The 18,639-nt window shown below is 37.5% G+C and overlaps 2 protein-coding genes across 4 annotated transcripts in view; both read left to right on the forward strand.

The window, feature by feature from the left end:
* LOC118735290 (breast cancer anti-estrogen resistance protein 3 homolog) overlaps window positions 1-10,498 on the forward strand; it is a 264,639-nt gene extending 254,141 nt beyond the window's left edge. For all 3 annotated transcript variants that reach the window (XM_036464952.1, XM_036464954.1, XM_036464955.1), the window contains one exon: window positions 10,424-10,498. The gene's annotated coding sequence lies outside the window, so the exon portion shown is untranslated. The remainder of the gene's footprint in view (window positions 1-10,423) is intronic.
* The window catches only part of LOC118735291 (beta-galactosidase), a 44,674-nt gene extending 30,078 nt beyond the window's left edge, over window positions 1-14,596 (forward strand). Inside the window, exons 3-6 of the mRNA XM_036464956.1 lie at window positions 10,424-10,574; window positions 10,635-10,971; window positions 11,035-11,182; window positions 13,410-14,596. Coding sequence (XP_036320849.1) covers window positions 10,424-10,574; window positions 10,635-10,971; window positions 11,035-11,182; window positions 13,410-14,475 — 1,702 coding nt within the window. The 3' untranslated portion in view covers window positions 14,476-14,596. The remainder of the gene's footprint in view (window positions 1-10,423; window positions 10,575-10,634; window positions 10,972-11,034; window positions 11,183-13,409) is intronic.
* The last annotated feature ends 4,043 nt before the right edge of the window (window positions 14,597-18,639 follow it).

Genomic DNA, 18,639 nt, shown 5'->3' on the forward strand with positions numbered 1-18,639 from the left:
CTCTTATTATCTTCTCCAACATAAGATTAAAGAAATCTCACGAAAGGCAGTCCCCTTGCATTGCATTTGTAAAAACCACCTCCTTAATTTTTATAAAAAAAGTTAAAATATCCGCAATTTTCTTTTGAATAAGTATTAAGAAGTGTAGTTAGACTCATATTCTTTAGTATAGTATCTACTTTATTGTGTACAAATTTCAAATCAATCGATAATCTGAGATATAGCGAGTTTAAGCGAAAATTTCGCAAAAATTGGCTGCTGTGAAAAAATAGGTTTTGTGGCTTTTTTTTCTTTTCTGAGAAATCAGATCGAAAAACGGCTTTTGAATCGATTGGAATCGACATAAAAATTATCGATGCGGGAAGGAATCGTCAAAAAATAAATCGACTGACTGAATCGCTGACTCTATAAGTCACTTCTTACTAACTCGTTTTAGAAAAAATTTGCTATAGAACTGCATACATAATCAAATTTTTTCTAAAAAGATTATTTAAGGATTGAAAATTTGTTTATGAAAATTTGCGTAAAGTTTAGAACTTAAATTCTTGGATTTTTTGTTGTGGTAATAGCTATTATTATATATATGTGTATTTTCAAGAGTCGTCCCTGAAGAGCCCTGTGGTCTTTGCTCTCTCAAGTTATTTTTTTTTGTACCAGCCTCAAATTTTAAACCCTAATGTCGATTCTCGAATTTTTTGAATCTATTCACGGATCGAATCGGAACTAAAATATCGACTAAAAATCTAATCGGAAAGGCAGATTAATCGATCTTCGATTTAAAAGCGGAATCTCCAAATAATAAATGCGGAACATTCATGGTACAATAATTACAGGTATTGTTTTCCCAGAGAGTTTTGCTTCACATCGAAATTCGTGCTCCCTTATTTTCATTTTGACGCAGTTCAATTTTGATTCTTGTACTTTTATTTGGCTTTGCTTTTTCTTTTCGCTCAATTTCATTTTTATAACTTTTCAGAGCAAAAGAAAAATCATTTCAAATGAAGTGAGCCATACAAATTTGAATTTATTTACTAAGCAAACGTTTTTTCGGCTTTTGCAAATTAAATAAATCCTCTGCAAGAAGGTTTGTTTAAAAAATTACGTGTACATATATGGCATATGGGGTATGGAAATATCCCTTTTCCCTAGCAGTAAACCTTTTAGTGTGGGCAACAATGATGTTTTTCAAATAAGGCAGATCGGAATATGCGCTCTCTAGGAAAACAATACTTGTAATTGTTGTACCATGAGGAAGATTTACATATATTAGTGCAGGGTACACAAGTAAAAAACAGTCAAAAATGAGAAAAAAATTATACTGGTTCAAATATCCAGAGAACAGAGAAGACTTTATTCAGTCATGTAATTATTGTAAACTTTTATTTAACTTGGTCATCCCGCGGAAATCGCGGAAATTTCCAATTGATTTTAAACTAACTTCCCGACAAGTTAGAGACTTGAAATTTTCAGCATAGTCCCAAGCGGTCAAAAAATTGTAAGATTTATGGCTAACAGAGCGTAATTTGCCAAAGAACGTAAAACCACTATAAAATTGTTAAAGCTGCCGGCGGTAGTGTAGCAAAGCTATTTGTGGCAAATTCTAGAAATCAACCTAGTCTAGATATGAACCTCGTTGTAGGCATCATATCAAGGAGATACAATTAGAAGACTCCAAATGTCGCCCGCCTGAAGAAGTTAAATATTGCGCCTAAATATATGCACCATTTAATACGCTACAGCGGAAATGGACGACACGCCATTTCTTTAAATGAAATTAACTGCTGCTGTGTATATGTACATATGTATGTTTATACAAAACGATTTTAAAATTTCGTATGCTATACCAAGGCCCAACAACTGTGCCAAGTTTGGATGAAATTGGTGCAGCGGTTACCAAGATATACACATGTAACCATAAGTGGGCGTGGCTACGCCCATTTTCCAAAAATTTATAATATTCTTATTGTTCGTCTGAAAATTATTGTAAATATGAATTTTGAGTGAATAATCTTCAGTAATTACTAAAACTAGTACCGCTCAGTTGTCGGAATTCGACATCTTTTTTCATACAATTTCGAAATTTACCTGCCACAAATACTAACTCCTTTATGCGAATTACATATTGAAGTCCACCACCATATTCGTAGCGAATTTACAGGAACACTTAAAATCGAATTATGAACGTTAATACCGGATTGATTAATGCTAATTCTATCAAGTCTCCTCCAAATTTCTTCAGTTGCTTTGAAATTAGACCGAAAAAGGAACCTCGATTTTCATTTATAAAAAATATGCATATGTATTTGTATGTACAGATAAGATGTTCATCGCTGACTAATATGTCAAACATATACCAATTCAGACTTTAAATAAGTTTTTCGATTATATTTGTCTGAGAGCCTCTTGGAGGTTAAAAACTAAATTGCCCACATCTACATAAACGATTTCTTTTTTTTATCAGAATCGTTAACGGTTGAGAAAGTATCTTGAAGATTTACAACAGAAGATAATATTAACTTCTCTAACGGCGGTTTCACGCGGGTTTTGGTCAAGACTGGGCCAAAGCCCAATATTTTTCTATCACACGACTGGTCTACAAAGCTACACCAAATTTTATGTTACTAATATGTGTTCTAAAAGTGAAACAAATCTGATCATAAATATGATTTTTTTAGGATAGCTCTCAATCCCTGCGTCAAATATCGGAAGACAAACACACTTATACTTCTAAAAGCTTTTGCACGAAACAACAACCATTCAATGTGATTTTAAAATCTGGGAGAAAATGGGTCCCAGTTGAATGATTCTTTCGATTTTATATGTGTATAAATGTAGGTGTATAAAATTCCAAAACCTTACAATAAGTGGTTCCAGAGATAAGCGATATGAGAATTTCAGTTTGTATGGGCAGTGTCACGCCCCCTTTTCCAAAATCTGAGATTCTTCGCCGTAAGTACGGTATTGACAACATATGTTGCTGTGTCATATTTCGGTTCGTAAGCATAAGTGATTCCAGCGATAAGCGATAAGCGATAAGCGAAATGAGAATTTTAGTTTGTATGGGCGGTGCCACGCCCCCTTTTCCAAAATCTACCACTCTTCGCCGTAAGTACGGTATTGACAACATATGTCAAATTTCAGGACGTTAACATAGGCGGTCCCAGAGATAAGCGATATGAGAATTTCAGTTTGTATGGGAAGTGCCACGCCCACTTTTCCAGTACCTACCATTTTTCGCCGTAAGTAGGGTATTTACAATCTATGCATCTGTTCCCCAGCGTAATTGGTTTTAGAGATATTGTGGTTTTCACATTTTAGTCTATATGTCAGATGCCACGCCCCCTATATATCGGGGTTAACATTTCTGGATTAGAAGAAGTTATATCCTTTAAATTGATGTATGTTTCATAGAAATCAAGAGAACGGTGCCTTCAAAAAAGGGATTGTAAAATTTTCTTTAGGCGTAAATATATATAGATATCGCAGTTGTCGTATTTCTCTAAATAACCGTTATATGGGATGTGGGCGTGGTTATTGACCGATTTTTTAAATTTTCGGCCATTTAGTATGCTGTATCAAGGCCAACAACCGTGCCAAGTTTGGAAGAAATTGGTGCAGCGGTTACCAAGATATACACATGTAACCATAAGTGGGCGTGGCTACGCCCATTTTCCAAAAATTTATAATATTCTTATTGCTTGTCTGAAAATTATTGTAAATATCAATTTTTAGTGAATTATCTTCAGTAGTTACTAAAATATCGCAGTTTTCGTATTTCTGGAAATTACCGTTATATGGGAAGTGGGCGTGGTTACAGTACCGCGTGGCGAGCGGGCATTGTGCGGTGGATAAAACCGCCCCACAATGTCAAGCCACCACGATCGAATACGTACCGTCTCACCCCAATGGGTAAGCACGGGACGCATCGGGACGGCTTAGGCCGTGTAACCTCGAGCGCCCCTGGCTCTGCACATGGGGAATACAGACTGGCCAAGCTGCCGTAGGTAGGCACGGAGCGCATCGGGACGGATTAGGCCGTGTAACCTCGAGCGCCCCTGGCTCTGCCTACGGGACAGGTTGGTGGTTTGTGAGAACATATTGACGACCAGCTTCCGTAGCTTCCCCAGCTTCCGTAGGTGACTTCCGTGACCGTTTCGGACCGCCAATATTAAGTGCCGCCCTGGGCCAAGACTACAACGAGGAACCGCCACCGACTGTCATTAAAGAGGACCGCTATCCCAGCATCACCACCGTCATCATTATCTCCGCTTCTTAAGGCCGAATGGCCATTTTCCTCATCATCGGGCCGCCACTAAGCATCGCTGCCGCCCCAGGCCGAAAGCAACACCAAGAGCCGCCACCTTTCAGGGCCGCTAGCAACATCATCGCCATCCAGGGCCGTTGTCACCGTCGTGCATCATTAGGGCCGGACTGCCGCTTTACTCACCATTGGGTCGCCAATATCATTGCCGCCCCCTAGGCCAAACCGCTACCGAGGACCGCTACTTGCTGTCTGCCGCTAACATCATCGCCATCCAGGGCCGCTGTCACCGCCGTTACTCATCAGAGGCCCGTTGTTATAACTAGGGCCGCCAATACTGCTCTCACTACGGGAGGTCGCTACCGCCCTCACCACTATTTGGGCCACCGTCAACATCACCGCAGGGCCGTCACTACTAAAGGGACTGCTACTGCCATCACGATCAGCATCGTCGCTCTCATTGGCTGCAGTACCCGTGCTGTGAGCATTTACCATCATCACGCTCGCTACCGCTCTCACTGTCATTAATCACCGAACCATCACAGCTCTCACCGTCACCACTCTCAACATCACCGCCACCGTCACTAGCCACTAGACAGTCTCCGCTCTCTGAGCCACGACGCCGACCGCCGACCAGTTAGTCGCTCTCTCTCTCCCCTCTCTTCGTGGACGTCAGGGTACCGGCAGCCTGGCCGAACGGCCGCGTGTGTGTGTGGTTGTGTTCGCTATATTTAACTACTGTGTTTATTTTATTCAGTGGGGGTTAGTGGGACCTCCACTCAACCCTGGAGCGGCTGAGCTACCTCAGCCTTCGATAAAACCCACCTCATAGACGGACAGACAGATATGGCTTAATCGATTTCTCTATTCATTCTGAGCATTTATGTATACATTTGTCTATATCTATCTCGATTCGTTTTGGCTGTTACAAACAACCGTGATGTGAACAAAATTAATATACCCTTGTGCACATTGCGCTCGGGTATAAAAATGCAAAATGTTTATTATTTTTTTATGAAAATACATATAACTTACTATCTAAAAAAACATGTCAATAAAAATTTCAAAATTTGTAGAACATTTATTAAAATTCGACGAATTTAAATAAATGTTCATCACAATTTGAAACATTTTAATCAGATTTTCTATAATTGTTTTGAGTATGCTATGTTTTGAAGCCCATTTAATTTTAGTATAATAAAGTGCAAGTTGGAAGAAGCTTGGACTTACCATTAGTGATGTGCTGAATTGTCGATACCCAATACTCGGTACCCAATACTTGAAAAAATGTCGGTACCCAATACTTTCCTTTCGGTAACCGATACCGATTCGATACATTGAACCTTCGTCATAATATACATACTTTTGAAGTTTGCAGAAAAAAATGTCATTGGTATTTTATATCACATTGTCAAAGCAAAAAAAAAAACACCTGCAAATAAGCAATATGTATGCTAGTATTTGAGCCTTCTTGTACTTATCGCAACAGTCTTACCAACTGCAACAGTTCTTGTGGCAACATTGTTAATTCGTAATACTTATGGCAACTCTCTTTTCAAAGAATATTTATTACGATTTGCATTGTGGTTGCCGCTGTGGCTGAGTAGTTAGAGGCGCGTACTACCACTCCTTAGGACCCGGGTGCGATCCCTGGTCTGAGCAACAGTTGAATGTATTTCTGTCTAATTTGAGATATAACATTAAGACACATACCACAAATTAGAAGTGAAAGACAGCCAAATACTTAGCAAAAGTGTAAACGCTAAAATGTTATTACATATTATTGTTACGACGACCGTTCTAAGCGAACCCTTACTGGCAAAAAAACGGGCAGATATTAATCGAGCGACGAGAGCGTTCAGACCCAAACAATGTGGAGAAATAGACTTCTTTAACCATAGATTAATGAGATTCATAAAAACTTCAACGATCACATAACAGCTTTTATTCCATATTGGTGGGTCTTATTATAAGTTCCAATATGTCGGTACCGAGTATCGAAAGTATTAGATACTCTCCAAATCGGTACCGAGTATCGATCAATACTTAAAAGTACCGACTCAGCACATCACTACTTACCATTAACATACACAGTATGTTAAAAAAAATTTTGTTTGGAGAAAATGAGCAACACCTTCCACAAAATTTACCTAGTATCAAGGGTAAGTTCTAGCTACTTAAAATTTGCAGTTTGAATTTAATAGGTTACAAAACTGCATACTCAGAATGTTTCTAAGAAATATAATTAAAAAGCTCAAAATTTTGATGAAACTTTGTCGAATTTTACTAATTTTTCTACAAAGTTTCAAATTCTGACTTACATGATCTCTGTTAGATAACGAGCCACACTTTCATAAAAAGAAATAAACGTTAAATAATCAAAAGGGGAATAGCCAAAGAAAGCTAAAATGTCTCTTCCCTATTTATATTTTCGCCACTCTATCTACAGCATATGTTTTTCATATCCGCGATTCTTTTTCGGGTATTATTTGGTATTATTTTTTATAATTTCTTTAATTATATTTATATATTATTAGTAAGGATGCTGGCTATATATTATTAATAAGTGCCGCCCCGTTTGTACGAAAAATTGTTTTTGGGCCAGAGTACAGGGAGAGTCTTAATAAATTAATAAAAAAACACTGAAAATCGGGACTTAATCGGTACAATTATATTATTAATCGGGACACTTATACGGTCACATCACGATGAAATTATGGTGGACACCTTACTAAAAAATCTGCTCATTATAAGATAAATAGAGATGAGTTTGGACTAGAGACCGTGGCACCTCCCTTGTCCCTGATATTTAAAATGAGCTATAACCTAGGAACCCTTTGTATGTAACAATTTGTCAAACTTTTTAATGAACACATTACTAATATAATGCCCATAAAAAAAATTTAATCTCTTAAATGTGGCAACTAGGACTCTTAAAATTATTCAGAGAATGTTCGTTCGACCGGTTATTAACCGGTTTACGGTATTTCAACGCACGCTTCCGATTATTCGAATAATGGTCTTGTGTCTATTGTTCGAATACTGAAACTTTTTAAATATAAGGAATCAAATCGATTCATTTTAAATCAAGTGAACAAATCTATGTATACATACATACAAACAGAATCGTTTGTATTTAATTTAAAAATATGTGCCAACCCAACTTACTTCATTGAGCTCGAAAATCGGGAAATGTTTGCTCCAAATATTGTAATTCATTTGCTAACAATTGTCGATTCAAGAAAAGTGGTCCCTTATTTAGCAATTGCGATTCATTGCTGGAAAACATTTTTTATACCCGAGCGCACTTGTGCACAAGGGTATTATAACTTTGTTCACATAACGGTTGTTTGTAACAGGCAAAACGAATCGAGATAGATATAGACAAATGTATACATAAATGATCAGGATTAAAAGAGAAATCGATTAAGCGGTGACTGTCTGTCCGTCCGTCCGTCCGCCCGTCCGTCCGTCCGCCTGTGCACACGATAACTCGAGTAAAAATTGAGATATCTTAACGAAACTTGGTATGTGCACTTCTTTTGGGCGTAGAACAGATGGTATTGAAAATGGGCAAAATCGGACAATAACCACGCCTACCTCCCATATAACGGTAATTTTCCGAAATACGAAAACTGCGATATTTTAGTAACTACTAAAGAATATTCACTCAAAATTGATATTTGCAATAAGTTTTAGAAGAAAAATAAGAATATTAAAAAATTTTGGAAAATGGGCGTAGCCACGCCCACTTATGGTTACATGTGTATATCTTGGCAATGGCTGCACCAATTTCTTCCAAACTTGGCACAGTTGTTGGCCCTGGTACAGCATATCAAATGGCCGAAAATTTTTAAAATCGGACAATAACCACGCCCACATCCCACATAACGGTAATTTAGAGAAATACGAAATCTTCGATTTAGACAGCGTCGACGATAGGAGTACAGTAGCAGTAGCAGGTCGAAGATTCGAGTCCCGAAAATTATTATTTTAATACCCGAGCGCACTTGTATACATAAATGATCAGAATGAAAAGAGAAATCGATTAAGCGGTGACTGTCTGTCCGTCAGTCTGTGCACACGATAACTCGAGTAAAAATTGAGAGATCTTAACGAAACTTGGTACGTGCACTTCTTGTGGGCGTAGGACGGATGGTATTGAAAATGGGCAAAATCGGACAATAACCACGCCTGCCTCCCACACAACATATGTACAAGAGACATTCACACAAGCACAATAAACACTTAGGTCCAATTTCAGATGGTATATTTATGTATAGATTGTTGATTAAATTCAAAAATTCATTTTCAGATCATACATTTAATCTGCACTTAAATGACCGATATTGGCTATTGGCAAAATCGGACAATAACCACGCTTACCTCCCATACAACGGTAATTTTCAAAAATACGAAAACTGCGATATTTTAGTAACTGCTGAAGATTATTCACTAAAAATTGATATTTACAATAAGTTTTAGACGAAAAATAAGAATATTATAAATTTTTGGAAAATGGGCGTAGCCGCGCCCACTTATGGTTAAATGTGTATATCTTGGTAACCGCTGCAGGCTATTTTATAAAAATCCGTTTGAATCCAACATGACGCCGTTTACAAAAAGAGATATTGTTGACTTACGTTGGACATAATATAATATTCCCAGTATTCGAAACGCAGCTGACCTTTGCACTCTGCTTAGTACTGTAAATGTAAAATTCGGCTCAATGTTCTTCCCCGAAACCAATGAACCGTGTGGAATTAACCGATGGACCACAGCCTTATTTAGTACATCCAAGATGGGGGAACCACTTGAAAGCATTCTCTTGCAAAAATATTGAGCCCCATACGCCTTCTTTAATTTTTTCGCACTTTTACTTCGAGTAAGATGTCAAAAGCTCAAACTCATCCATGGTGAAATTTTACCAGGTGAAGTAATATGAGCGAGAAAAAGATATGAAACTATCTTATTTAAAAATTTGCCTTTAGAAATTTCCAGAAGATAGCCGAATGTCGAGAGAATAAAAAAAATAAAGCGACAAAGCAGTTTTATTACTTCACCTGTTATAATTTCACCATGAAACTCATCAGTATTATGATTCAATTATTAAATCAATATGTCTATTAATAGGTCCATACCTTAACTTTTCTGACTAAAACCTGAAAAGTGTTAAAATGCAAAAGCATAAAAGAGAATGACAGGAAAAGTAAAGGAACGCAAAAAAAAATTTTTTGTCAAAAGAATTTCCACAACAATACTAATGTCAAATAAAAATAGAAATGTATGTACAAGAGACATTCACACAAGCACAATAAACACTTAGGTCCAATTTCAGATCGTATATTTAAGTAGAGATTGTTGATTAACTTCAAAAATTCATTTTCAGATCATACATTTAATCTGCACTTAAATGACCGATATTGGCTACTTAAATATGAGATATGCAAACCTGTGTTTGTACCAAATGACCAAGATTGATAGATAGGTTGTTTTATCAGTCTTGCCAAAGAACAATCACCTGTTCAGTACAAAATGTAAACAAACAAACAAACAAATGCAACAACAATTTCAAGGAGCAAGCAACAGTGTTGCCACTTGTTTGGCATATTTGGATAAAGTTGATCTGAAACACAACGAAAGTTAAATGGCATTTAAATAACAATCCAAAATTAAACTTAAGTGCCGTTTAAATATTCATTTGAAATTGGCCATGACTGCATCAATTATTTTTTGACTCCTTCCATTTTCAATTCACTTTTTTTAGTTTTTAGATTATTCTCACTTTTTGTTTATTTTTTAATTTTCGTTATTTTAAATTCAGTTGAGTTGAGTTTGACATTTTCAAGATTTTGCCAGCAAAAATTCTTCTGGCTAAAGCTTGTAACCTCTGACTGAAGAGAGTTACAGTTGCTCTCTCATTCCTGTTGTCATTTTCAATTTAAAAAGCGCTTTTCGGAATAAATCTGCCTACTTCTGACTATTACTGGGATTTAAGGAACGCAACTATTGAATCATAAATTGCATGCTTAGCATTTCAGAGCTAAATTTTATACAGGGAGCAAACTAAACCTTTTTATATCAGAAGTCTTAAAGTAAAAAATATTACGCACATCTTACACAAATAAACAAAGTTTTTTTTATCCATTTTTCCTGATTAAGCTATATTGAATGGTCACTGCATAATCCCCGTGACGGAGTCTACAATTGGGAAGGCATTGCAGATATCGAGCGCTTTTTAGAGTTAGCACAGAACGCTGGTTTCTATGTCATTCTACGACCAGGACCTTATATCTGCGCGGAACGTGATAATGTAAAATTACATTGAAGTAATACTAAGCAAATATTTTCTCAAACCGCTTATATCCAACAGGGCGGCTTACCGCACTGGCTTTTTACAAAGTACCCTGGAATAAAGATGCGTACCAGTGACCCTAACTACCAGTTAGAGGTAAGCAAATGGTATGCCCAACTTATGCCTCGGATGCAAAAGTTCTTCTATGGCAATGGTGGCCCGATCATAACGGTGCAGGTAGAAAATGAATACGGCGCCTTTTATGCTTGCGATACCAAACATTTGATTTGGCTGAGAGATCAGACGGAGAAATATGTCAAAGGCAAAGCTGTGCTCTTCACAACTGACCAACCCAATGACGGTTTAAAGTGTGGAAAGATTGAAGGAGTATACGCGACCATCGACTTCGGAATAGGTGCGTATGCATAACGGGAAATATTTAATATTCGGCAATTCATTTTGTTATAATTCTCCGCAGGTTCAAACTTTGATGACCAATGGAAAGCAATGCGTAGTGTCCAACCTACCGGACCATTAGTAAACTCAGAGTTCTATCCCGGTTGGTTAACCCACTGGGAAGAGGAAAACCAACGCCGAAATGCCAATGAGGTCGCGAATTCATTGAGGTAAGCAGGTAGTTATAATATTTATACTTACATACTTATGTACGTAGTATACACTAGGGCGGGTCGAAAATCTAATTTTTCTCAAATCCCTTGGTAATAGTGAAAATATATTATATCATGAAGTCAACAACAAGTCTGCAAAATATTAGTCTTTTACTTTAATTGTAAGAGCCCGCGCATCGACCGCCAAGTGACCCACAGCACACTAGTCGAATACGACCAATTCTTATTAAAAAATGTTTGGTTCAGCAAAAAGGTTCGGTGCATATTACCAGATAACGAATACGTTAACGCAAAAGATAAAGTCAAATATGTATCATTTTTCGCAGCCCTTTGGCTTATCGTTAACCCTCTAGTAGGCCAATTTTTTTATGAGTTGAAAAATTCAGGAATGGGTGATTTTAGCACGAGAAATCCAAAAATGATGTCCATTTCGATCTGTGACAGTAACTTTTTCCTACAGAGGAGAAAAACCAAGACCGTCGGGAGACGGGCTCGCCGATATACTTTGACGTATTTTCAGCTTTATCTTACACAATGTTGACCTACGAACCGGCAATCCCGCCTGCAGACGGTCAAAAATGCAAACTGGGTTTTTATATGTCGGCAAGCCGGTCTGTAGACGGTCTGTGTTCGAAAGCAATTTCTCCATTTCGAATGGTAACATAATTATAAAACTTATATCAAAATACGGTGCTTTTAACTACAAAATCCACCAAATTTCTTTATATCAAAAAATTTTTCAAAAAAAAAAAAATTCCTTTAATTACGAAATTACTAAATAGCAAGAAATAATTAATTTTAACCGTGTCTTTCACAATCTGTAATTCAACTGCCGATTAAAATAAAACGGATTGATTTAACGGATTCAAATTTACTTCGCCGTAAGGGTACGATTTTTGTCTAAAGATCGTGCCTTACGAATATAGAAAAAAATTATTATAGGTGCACTAAAAAGGTGTTTAGTTAACGTCCGTCTGGAGGCGGTTCAGCCTACTAGAGGGTTAATCTCAAAGTTATCTTTTTTCAATAAAATTTTAATTGTTTTCTTGATAAGAACAGCATTAATATTGCTGGCGTGCAGATAGGTCGCTGGTTCCAAATATTCTAATCTTTTTTTAATACTAGCTATAGTTTGCGAATTTTTGTAAATTTAGGAACAATTTAGGTAGTTCTAATAGAAAAGCCATTATTTTCCATTATCGTGGAAAAATTTTGTTTATGCAAATGAGTATGGAAACACTGAACAGGCAGAACTTCTAGAAAAACTAATTAGTTTACCTATGTTTATACATACAATATAAAAATTGCAAATATAGGACAATAACAAAAAAAAATTTATTCAAAATAATTTGTTTATAATCTCAGCGATTTTCATCATATTATTATTATAAATCAGTAACAGTAAATCTCGTCTTCAATTTGGTAATTATTACGTACCGATCGAGCGGTACGAAAGTTATATCGAAAAACTTAAGCGGATCTCCAGTCTTTTTCTAAACAAATTTCTCTTCAATTGTATAAATAACCTTTAAATAAAAGAACGCGATTACAGAAAAGTGTGCCAGTGTGTTTTTTTTTCGTGCAAGCTGAAGGCAAAGCAATATCGTCCAATTGGAGAGTTCTCAAAAGGATTTCCCAGGATATGTTAAAGACTATTGCATTTACCTACAGTCACTTTTTCTCATAATGGAATTAACTAAAATATTTATGCATATCTAAACACTTATTGCGCGTCGCCTACTTTCATGTAACGACAAATTTTAGAAACCGCGAAAAATGTGCTTCTTCGGGGACTAATGAAACCATTCGGCACCAATTTTCAAGACTGCATAAATGGACCTAAAATTGGCATTTCCTACCCTAATTGTATTATGTTAATATATGTAAATACTTATATGCTTGAAACTACTATTAACTTATCAAACGATTCCTAATCTTTGTCAATACATGTTTGACTTCATTTACCACGATCTTAAAAACTGACCAACATCCGATAACATTATACCGTTTGAAATAAGTAAATCTCGTCTCACTTGTTTGTATATTTCACTTGGTTGCTGAAATAATGAAAAATTGAAAATTCATAAGGGAAAATTATAGTTTTTGTAAGTTTTATCTTAATGTCTTCAAAACCCCCCCCCCCCCCTCCCCACCATACAAAACCGACCCACCCTAATATACACATATGTATGAATGTAGAATTAAATTCCCTTTTTCTCTACAGGCTAATGCTAGAAGCAGGCGCTTGCGTTAATTTTTACATGTTCTTCGGTGGCACCAACTTCGGCTTTACAGCTGGTGCCAACAACTACAGCAAAGACTTTGCTGCAGATATTACCTCCTACGATTACGATGCAGTAATGGATGAGGCGGGTAATGTAACCAAAAAATTCTGGCTCGTACGCAAAGTAATAGCAGATTTTCTGGAAGTGCAACCCGAACAAGATTGCAATGGCTGCATATCTACACAGCGTCGCTCTTATGGCATAGTCAATCTGCGCCCAATCGGTAGTTTATTCTCCCAATTGGGGCGTACAACATTGGCACATGGAAAGCCGGTCAGAGCAGAGCACCCGCTTACATTTGAGAGTCTCGATCAATACTCGGGTTTGGTGTTGTATGAAACTGAATTACCGCATTTAAAAATCGATCCCACCGTTCTCACAGTCAACGAATTGCATGATCGCGCTTATGTGTTTGTAAATGAGGAATTAGTGGGCACTTTGTCGCGTAGGAACGGTATTTCGTCAATGCCATTAAGTAAAGGTTTAGGCAGTCGCTTGCAGTTATTGGTAGAGAATCAAGGACGCATCAATTATGAGACGCTAAATGATACAAAAGGTATTTTGGGCGCGATAACAGTGGAGCATTTGAATGGCGAAAAGCAGGAGCTCAAAGATTGGGTGACAACATCTTTCCCATTGGAGAGTGAACAAATTACAACATTAGTAAATGCATACAAGCACCAAATGATAACCGAATTAGCGTCAAAGAGCAATGTTCTACGTAATGGACCCGTGGTATATTACGGCGAATTCGAAGTGGAAAAACTGGGCGACACTTATTTAAACCCCCTTGGTTGGGGCAAAGGCGTGGCTTATATCAACGGTTTTAATTTGGGACGCTATTGGCCATTAGTCGGCCCTCAGTTGACGCTATATCTGCCTAAGGATTTACTGCGAATCGGAGGAAATACATTGGTTCTTTTGGAATACCAGAAAGCTAATTTAAATAGGGAGAGTGGAGAATATCAAGTGACGCTGGACGATAGGCCGCAATTGGACGGCTGAGAGTTTTGGAGGTGTAAAAAGTGATTCGATGTTATTTCAATCGTTGTTGAACATTCAAATCCTTTGTCTGTTTAGAAATTTATATTTCATTAAAGTAACAAATAAAAAGCTTTAATATTTATTCGTGGTCAATTTGTTTGAAATGGTAAACAAAGGCAGCATTTGTTTATACCAATCGAAAACATAAAGTCTATAGAATCTGTTAAACAGATGAGTGAAAATTACTAATATTACCTACCTACCTGTTCATACCTACCAACGCAATAGGTAGGCCAGGAAAAAACTATACAACCCAACGTGTTTACATTCTATAAGCTTAATACTTTCGATTGGTATATAATTTTTTCATTAAGCAAATGAGTACAAAATTAAAAAATAATAATAATTTTTGAATATATAATTAAAAACATCCTGGCCAGGATTTTTTCAGGCAACCCACTCGCAAAATATTTATTAACACGTTAAATTTCACAGAAAAAAGATTTTTTTAAACAGATGGGTGAATGATCTTAGACTATTAAGCCTGTTCCTGTATTTATTTTTAATGAGATATCTCTGAAAATTTTTTTTCGGCAGCAGCACTACTGTGCGGTTGAATAGCTAACGTCAGCATATACTCTCTAAACATGCAACACATTTTTCTGGTTCCTGCTTTGATAAATAAAAAGTGATTCCGCAAGGAATGTTAAAGACTTCTGTTACACCTTGCTATACAAAACCTTGGTGGTTGCCACAGAAGTTATTGATCAAAAATTTAAGAAGTTACGATATTATTTTGTAATATATTCTTAATGTGAATGGAAAAAAGATAAAAAAAGAAACGGAGCATATATATATAGCATTTTCAGTTTAAATGAAACCATTTTCAAATTAAGCGAAACCTTTTTCAAATAAAATGAAACTTTTTTAATTTTAACCGAAACCTTTTTCAAATTAAATGAAACCTTTTTCAGATTCAGTGAAACTTTATTCAAATTAAATGAGACCTTTTTCAGATTCAATGAAACTTTATTCAAATTAAATTCAACTTTTTTCAAATTAAATGAAACTTTATTCAAATGAAATGAAACTGTTACGTGTTGCTCTCCCGTCAAGGCATGTTGAATACAGTGTTGCCGTTTCGGCCCAATTGGACCAAAATTGGTAGTTTCATTTCTTAAAATAAGGCTTTGGTAGGTTGGTTGGTTTGTTGTGATTTTCGAGGGGTTTTGGTAACTAGGCAAATCATATAATTTATTCATTTTATAAAACTTCAAATATCTCTGTTTTCGGGAGTAAATGTAAAGGATGATGTGAAAAGGAAAAGAGAAATGGGACATGCCAAAATTATTCTTGAACCGAAGGTGAATGTTGCCGTGATTAGACTGTGCTCTAATCCATAGAGTTTGTTTAAGTTAGAAGAAAATAATTAGACAATTGTTATGCAAATCCCAAATTTTACATTTCGCTAAAGCGAGTGAGTGAGAAGGGAGAGTATTTGTACTTTATTTCCCTCTTCTTCCTTAAGAAAATAATACTTGACAGCTTCGAATTCGTGTAGCAACAGGAAAAATATGTAATTATCAACGCTTGACTTTGAGTTCGCGCTTTTTTTTCATTTTACCCAAAAAGAGTTGCGCATGAAGACAAATTATGGACAAGTAAATTTTATTTGATTTTGTTATAATAAAGTGTTGAACCTACTTACATATGTTACAACATTTAAATCACATTTTCAATGTAAGTCACATTTTAGTAGGCTGAGAGCTATTTTGTACCAATTGTGGTAGGAAAAAAATTATGAGTGGCAACACTGTTTGTTTATACATATATACATTTTCTTCATATGCATAGCGGTTGAGAAACCAGTTTTGATATTTTAAAGACAAAATCGCAATTCACGCAGCTTGTTGGTGGCCCAAATTACAGAAGAGTAAACAACAGACTTCTACGTATGTAATGCTGTGCGTTGGTTAACAGCTTACACGCGAAGCTCATTTATATAACAGATTCCTTATGTGACAACTCTCAAGCAATGCCAAGTATGCATAACAGAGCCTTTAGTGTCAGCCAGACATGGTGCAAACGGCTCTTAATAGGTTAAGTTGATTTCCTGTTCCTTGATTTAAAAATGTTTAATACTTAATTTGAATGAAGTTTCATTTAATTTGAAAAAAGTTTAATTTGGTTTGAATAAAGTTTCAATGAATCTGAAAAAAGTCTCTTTTAATTTGAATAAAGTTTCATTGAATCCGAAAAAGGTTTCATTTAATTTGAAAAAGGTTTCGCTTCATCTGAAAAAGGTTTCAATTAATTTGAAAAAGTTTCGCTTAATCTGAAAAAGGTTTCATTTAATTTGAAAAAAGTTTCATTTAAACTGAAAATGCTATATATATATATACATATGGGACAAGCGGAGTAGGGAGTAGATTTTAAATTAAAAAAAAATAAATCTGAGTAAATCTGCCCCGATCGGAGCAAAGTCCGGACGCTGCACGGTACCTTGCTAAAGGAGCCGATTTTGTCAAGAGGGAGCGAGAAAATTGTTTTCTGAGCAGACTTCACCTGGGAGTGGCCAGAAGTGTTTCTTGGGCGTACGGGCAGGTGCCTCTGCCCGGCTGGTTGATGTCCTAGGGAAGACAAAGGCTGACATCACCGCCATCCAAGAAATGCGATGGACGGGGCACGGAGGGCAACTTCGGTGTTGCATTCGCGGTAGGAGAGGGACTCCGTCGCCGAGTACTGGCGTTCACACCAGTGGACGAACGTCTAGCCACAATCCGCTTCAAAGTGAGATTATTCAACATCTCGCACATCTGCGCCCATGCCCCAACGGAAGAGAAGGACGAGGCATCCAAGGATCTCTTCAATGAGCACTTAGATCGTATATATTGCCCGCCGCGCGTATAATAATTGTGCTTGGCGATTTCAATGCCAAGATGGGCAACGAAGGGATCTTTGGCGCCACTGTCGGAAAATTCAGCCTCCACGACGAAACGTCCGATAAAGGGCTGAGGCTGATCGACTTCGCCAGGGCCCGAAACTAGCTTCCAGCATAAAGAGATCCAGTTACATGGCTGTCTCCAGATCGAAAAACGAGAAACCAAATCGATAGCGTTATGATAGACGGAAGGCACGCTTTCAGTATTTTATACGTATGTACAGTCCGAGGGCCAAACATCGACTTGTTGCAGTCAAGATACGCACTCGCCTCTGCGCAGCAAAAAATGTGCGCCCAACAGTATAAGGAAAGCTTAAGGTCGAAAAGCTGTAATCGCAACAGACGGCCAATTTATTCGCCACTCGACTCTCACACCGTCTCTCTGAGAGCACTCTTCAACAATCCGACATACGCGAGCAGTGGAACCACATTGCCCGTTCATTAAGTACCGCCGCCGAAGAAGTAGTCGGATTTCAGCGAGCTTGTAAGAACAACTGGTACGACGAGGAGTGTCAAGAATCTGCAGAGAAAAAAGATGCCGCCTACAAGACAACGCTGCTATCGGGTGCAACGCGAGCCATGGGAGACCGATGTAGGCAACTGAAGAAGGAAGCGTGGCGTATTAGCCGCAATAAGAAGAGAGGCCGAAATACGTGAATGCGAAGAGCTTGAGATGCTGGCCGACAGGGAAAACGCCCGAAAACTTTATCAGAGGGTTAGGCGACTTACAGAAGGTTTCAAGCCCAGGGCGAACTCTTGTAAGAACAATGGCGACCTAGCGACCGATGTCCACAACGTACTTACATTATGGACGGAACACTTTTCCACCCTACTGAATGGTAGTAGCGCTGAAAGTAGTGGAGAAGGCGAACCCGAGACCACAGTCGAAGACGATGGAGTCGATGTCCCACCGCCTGACTATGACGAGGTACGAATAGCGATTACGCGGCTGAAAAACAAAAAAGTGGCTAGAGCTGACAGCCTACCAGCTGAGCTATTCAAGTACAATGGCGAAGAGCTGATAAGGTGCATGCATCAACTCTTATGCAGAATATGGTCAGATGACCGCATGCCCGACCACTGGAATTAAGATGTGCTCTGCCCAATCCACAAGAAAGGCGATCCCGCCATACGCGCCAACTACCGCGGAATGAGCCTTCTAAGCATAAGTTACAAGGTCTTATCGAGTGTATTGTTTGAAAGACTGAAGCCCGCCGTCAACGAACCAAATCTTAGAAAAGACC

The sequence above is a fragment of the Rhagoletis pomonella genome, unplaced genomic scaffold (genome assembly GCF_013731165.1).
Source record: "Rhagoletis pomonella isolate Grant_MI unplaced genomic scaffold, Rhpom_1.0 Rhpom_scaffold_00003, whole genome shotgun sequence".
In the NCBI taxonomy this organism is placed as follows: domain Eukaryota; kingdom Metazoa; phylum Arthropoda; class Insecta; order Diptera; family Tephritidae; genus Rhagoletis; species Rhagoletis pomonella.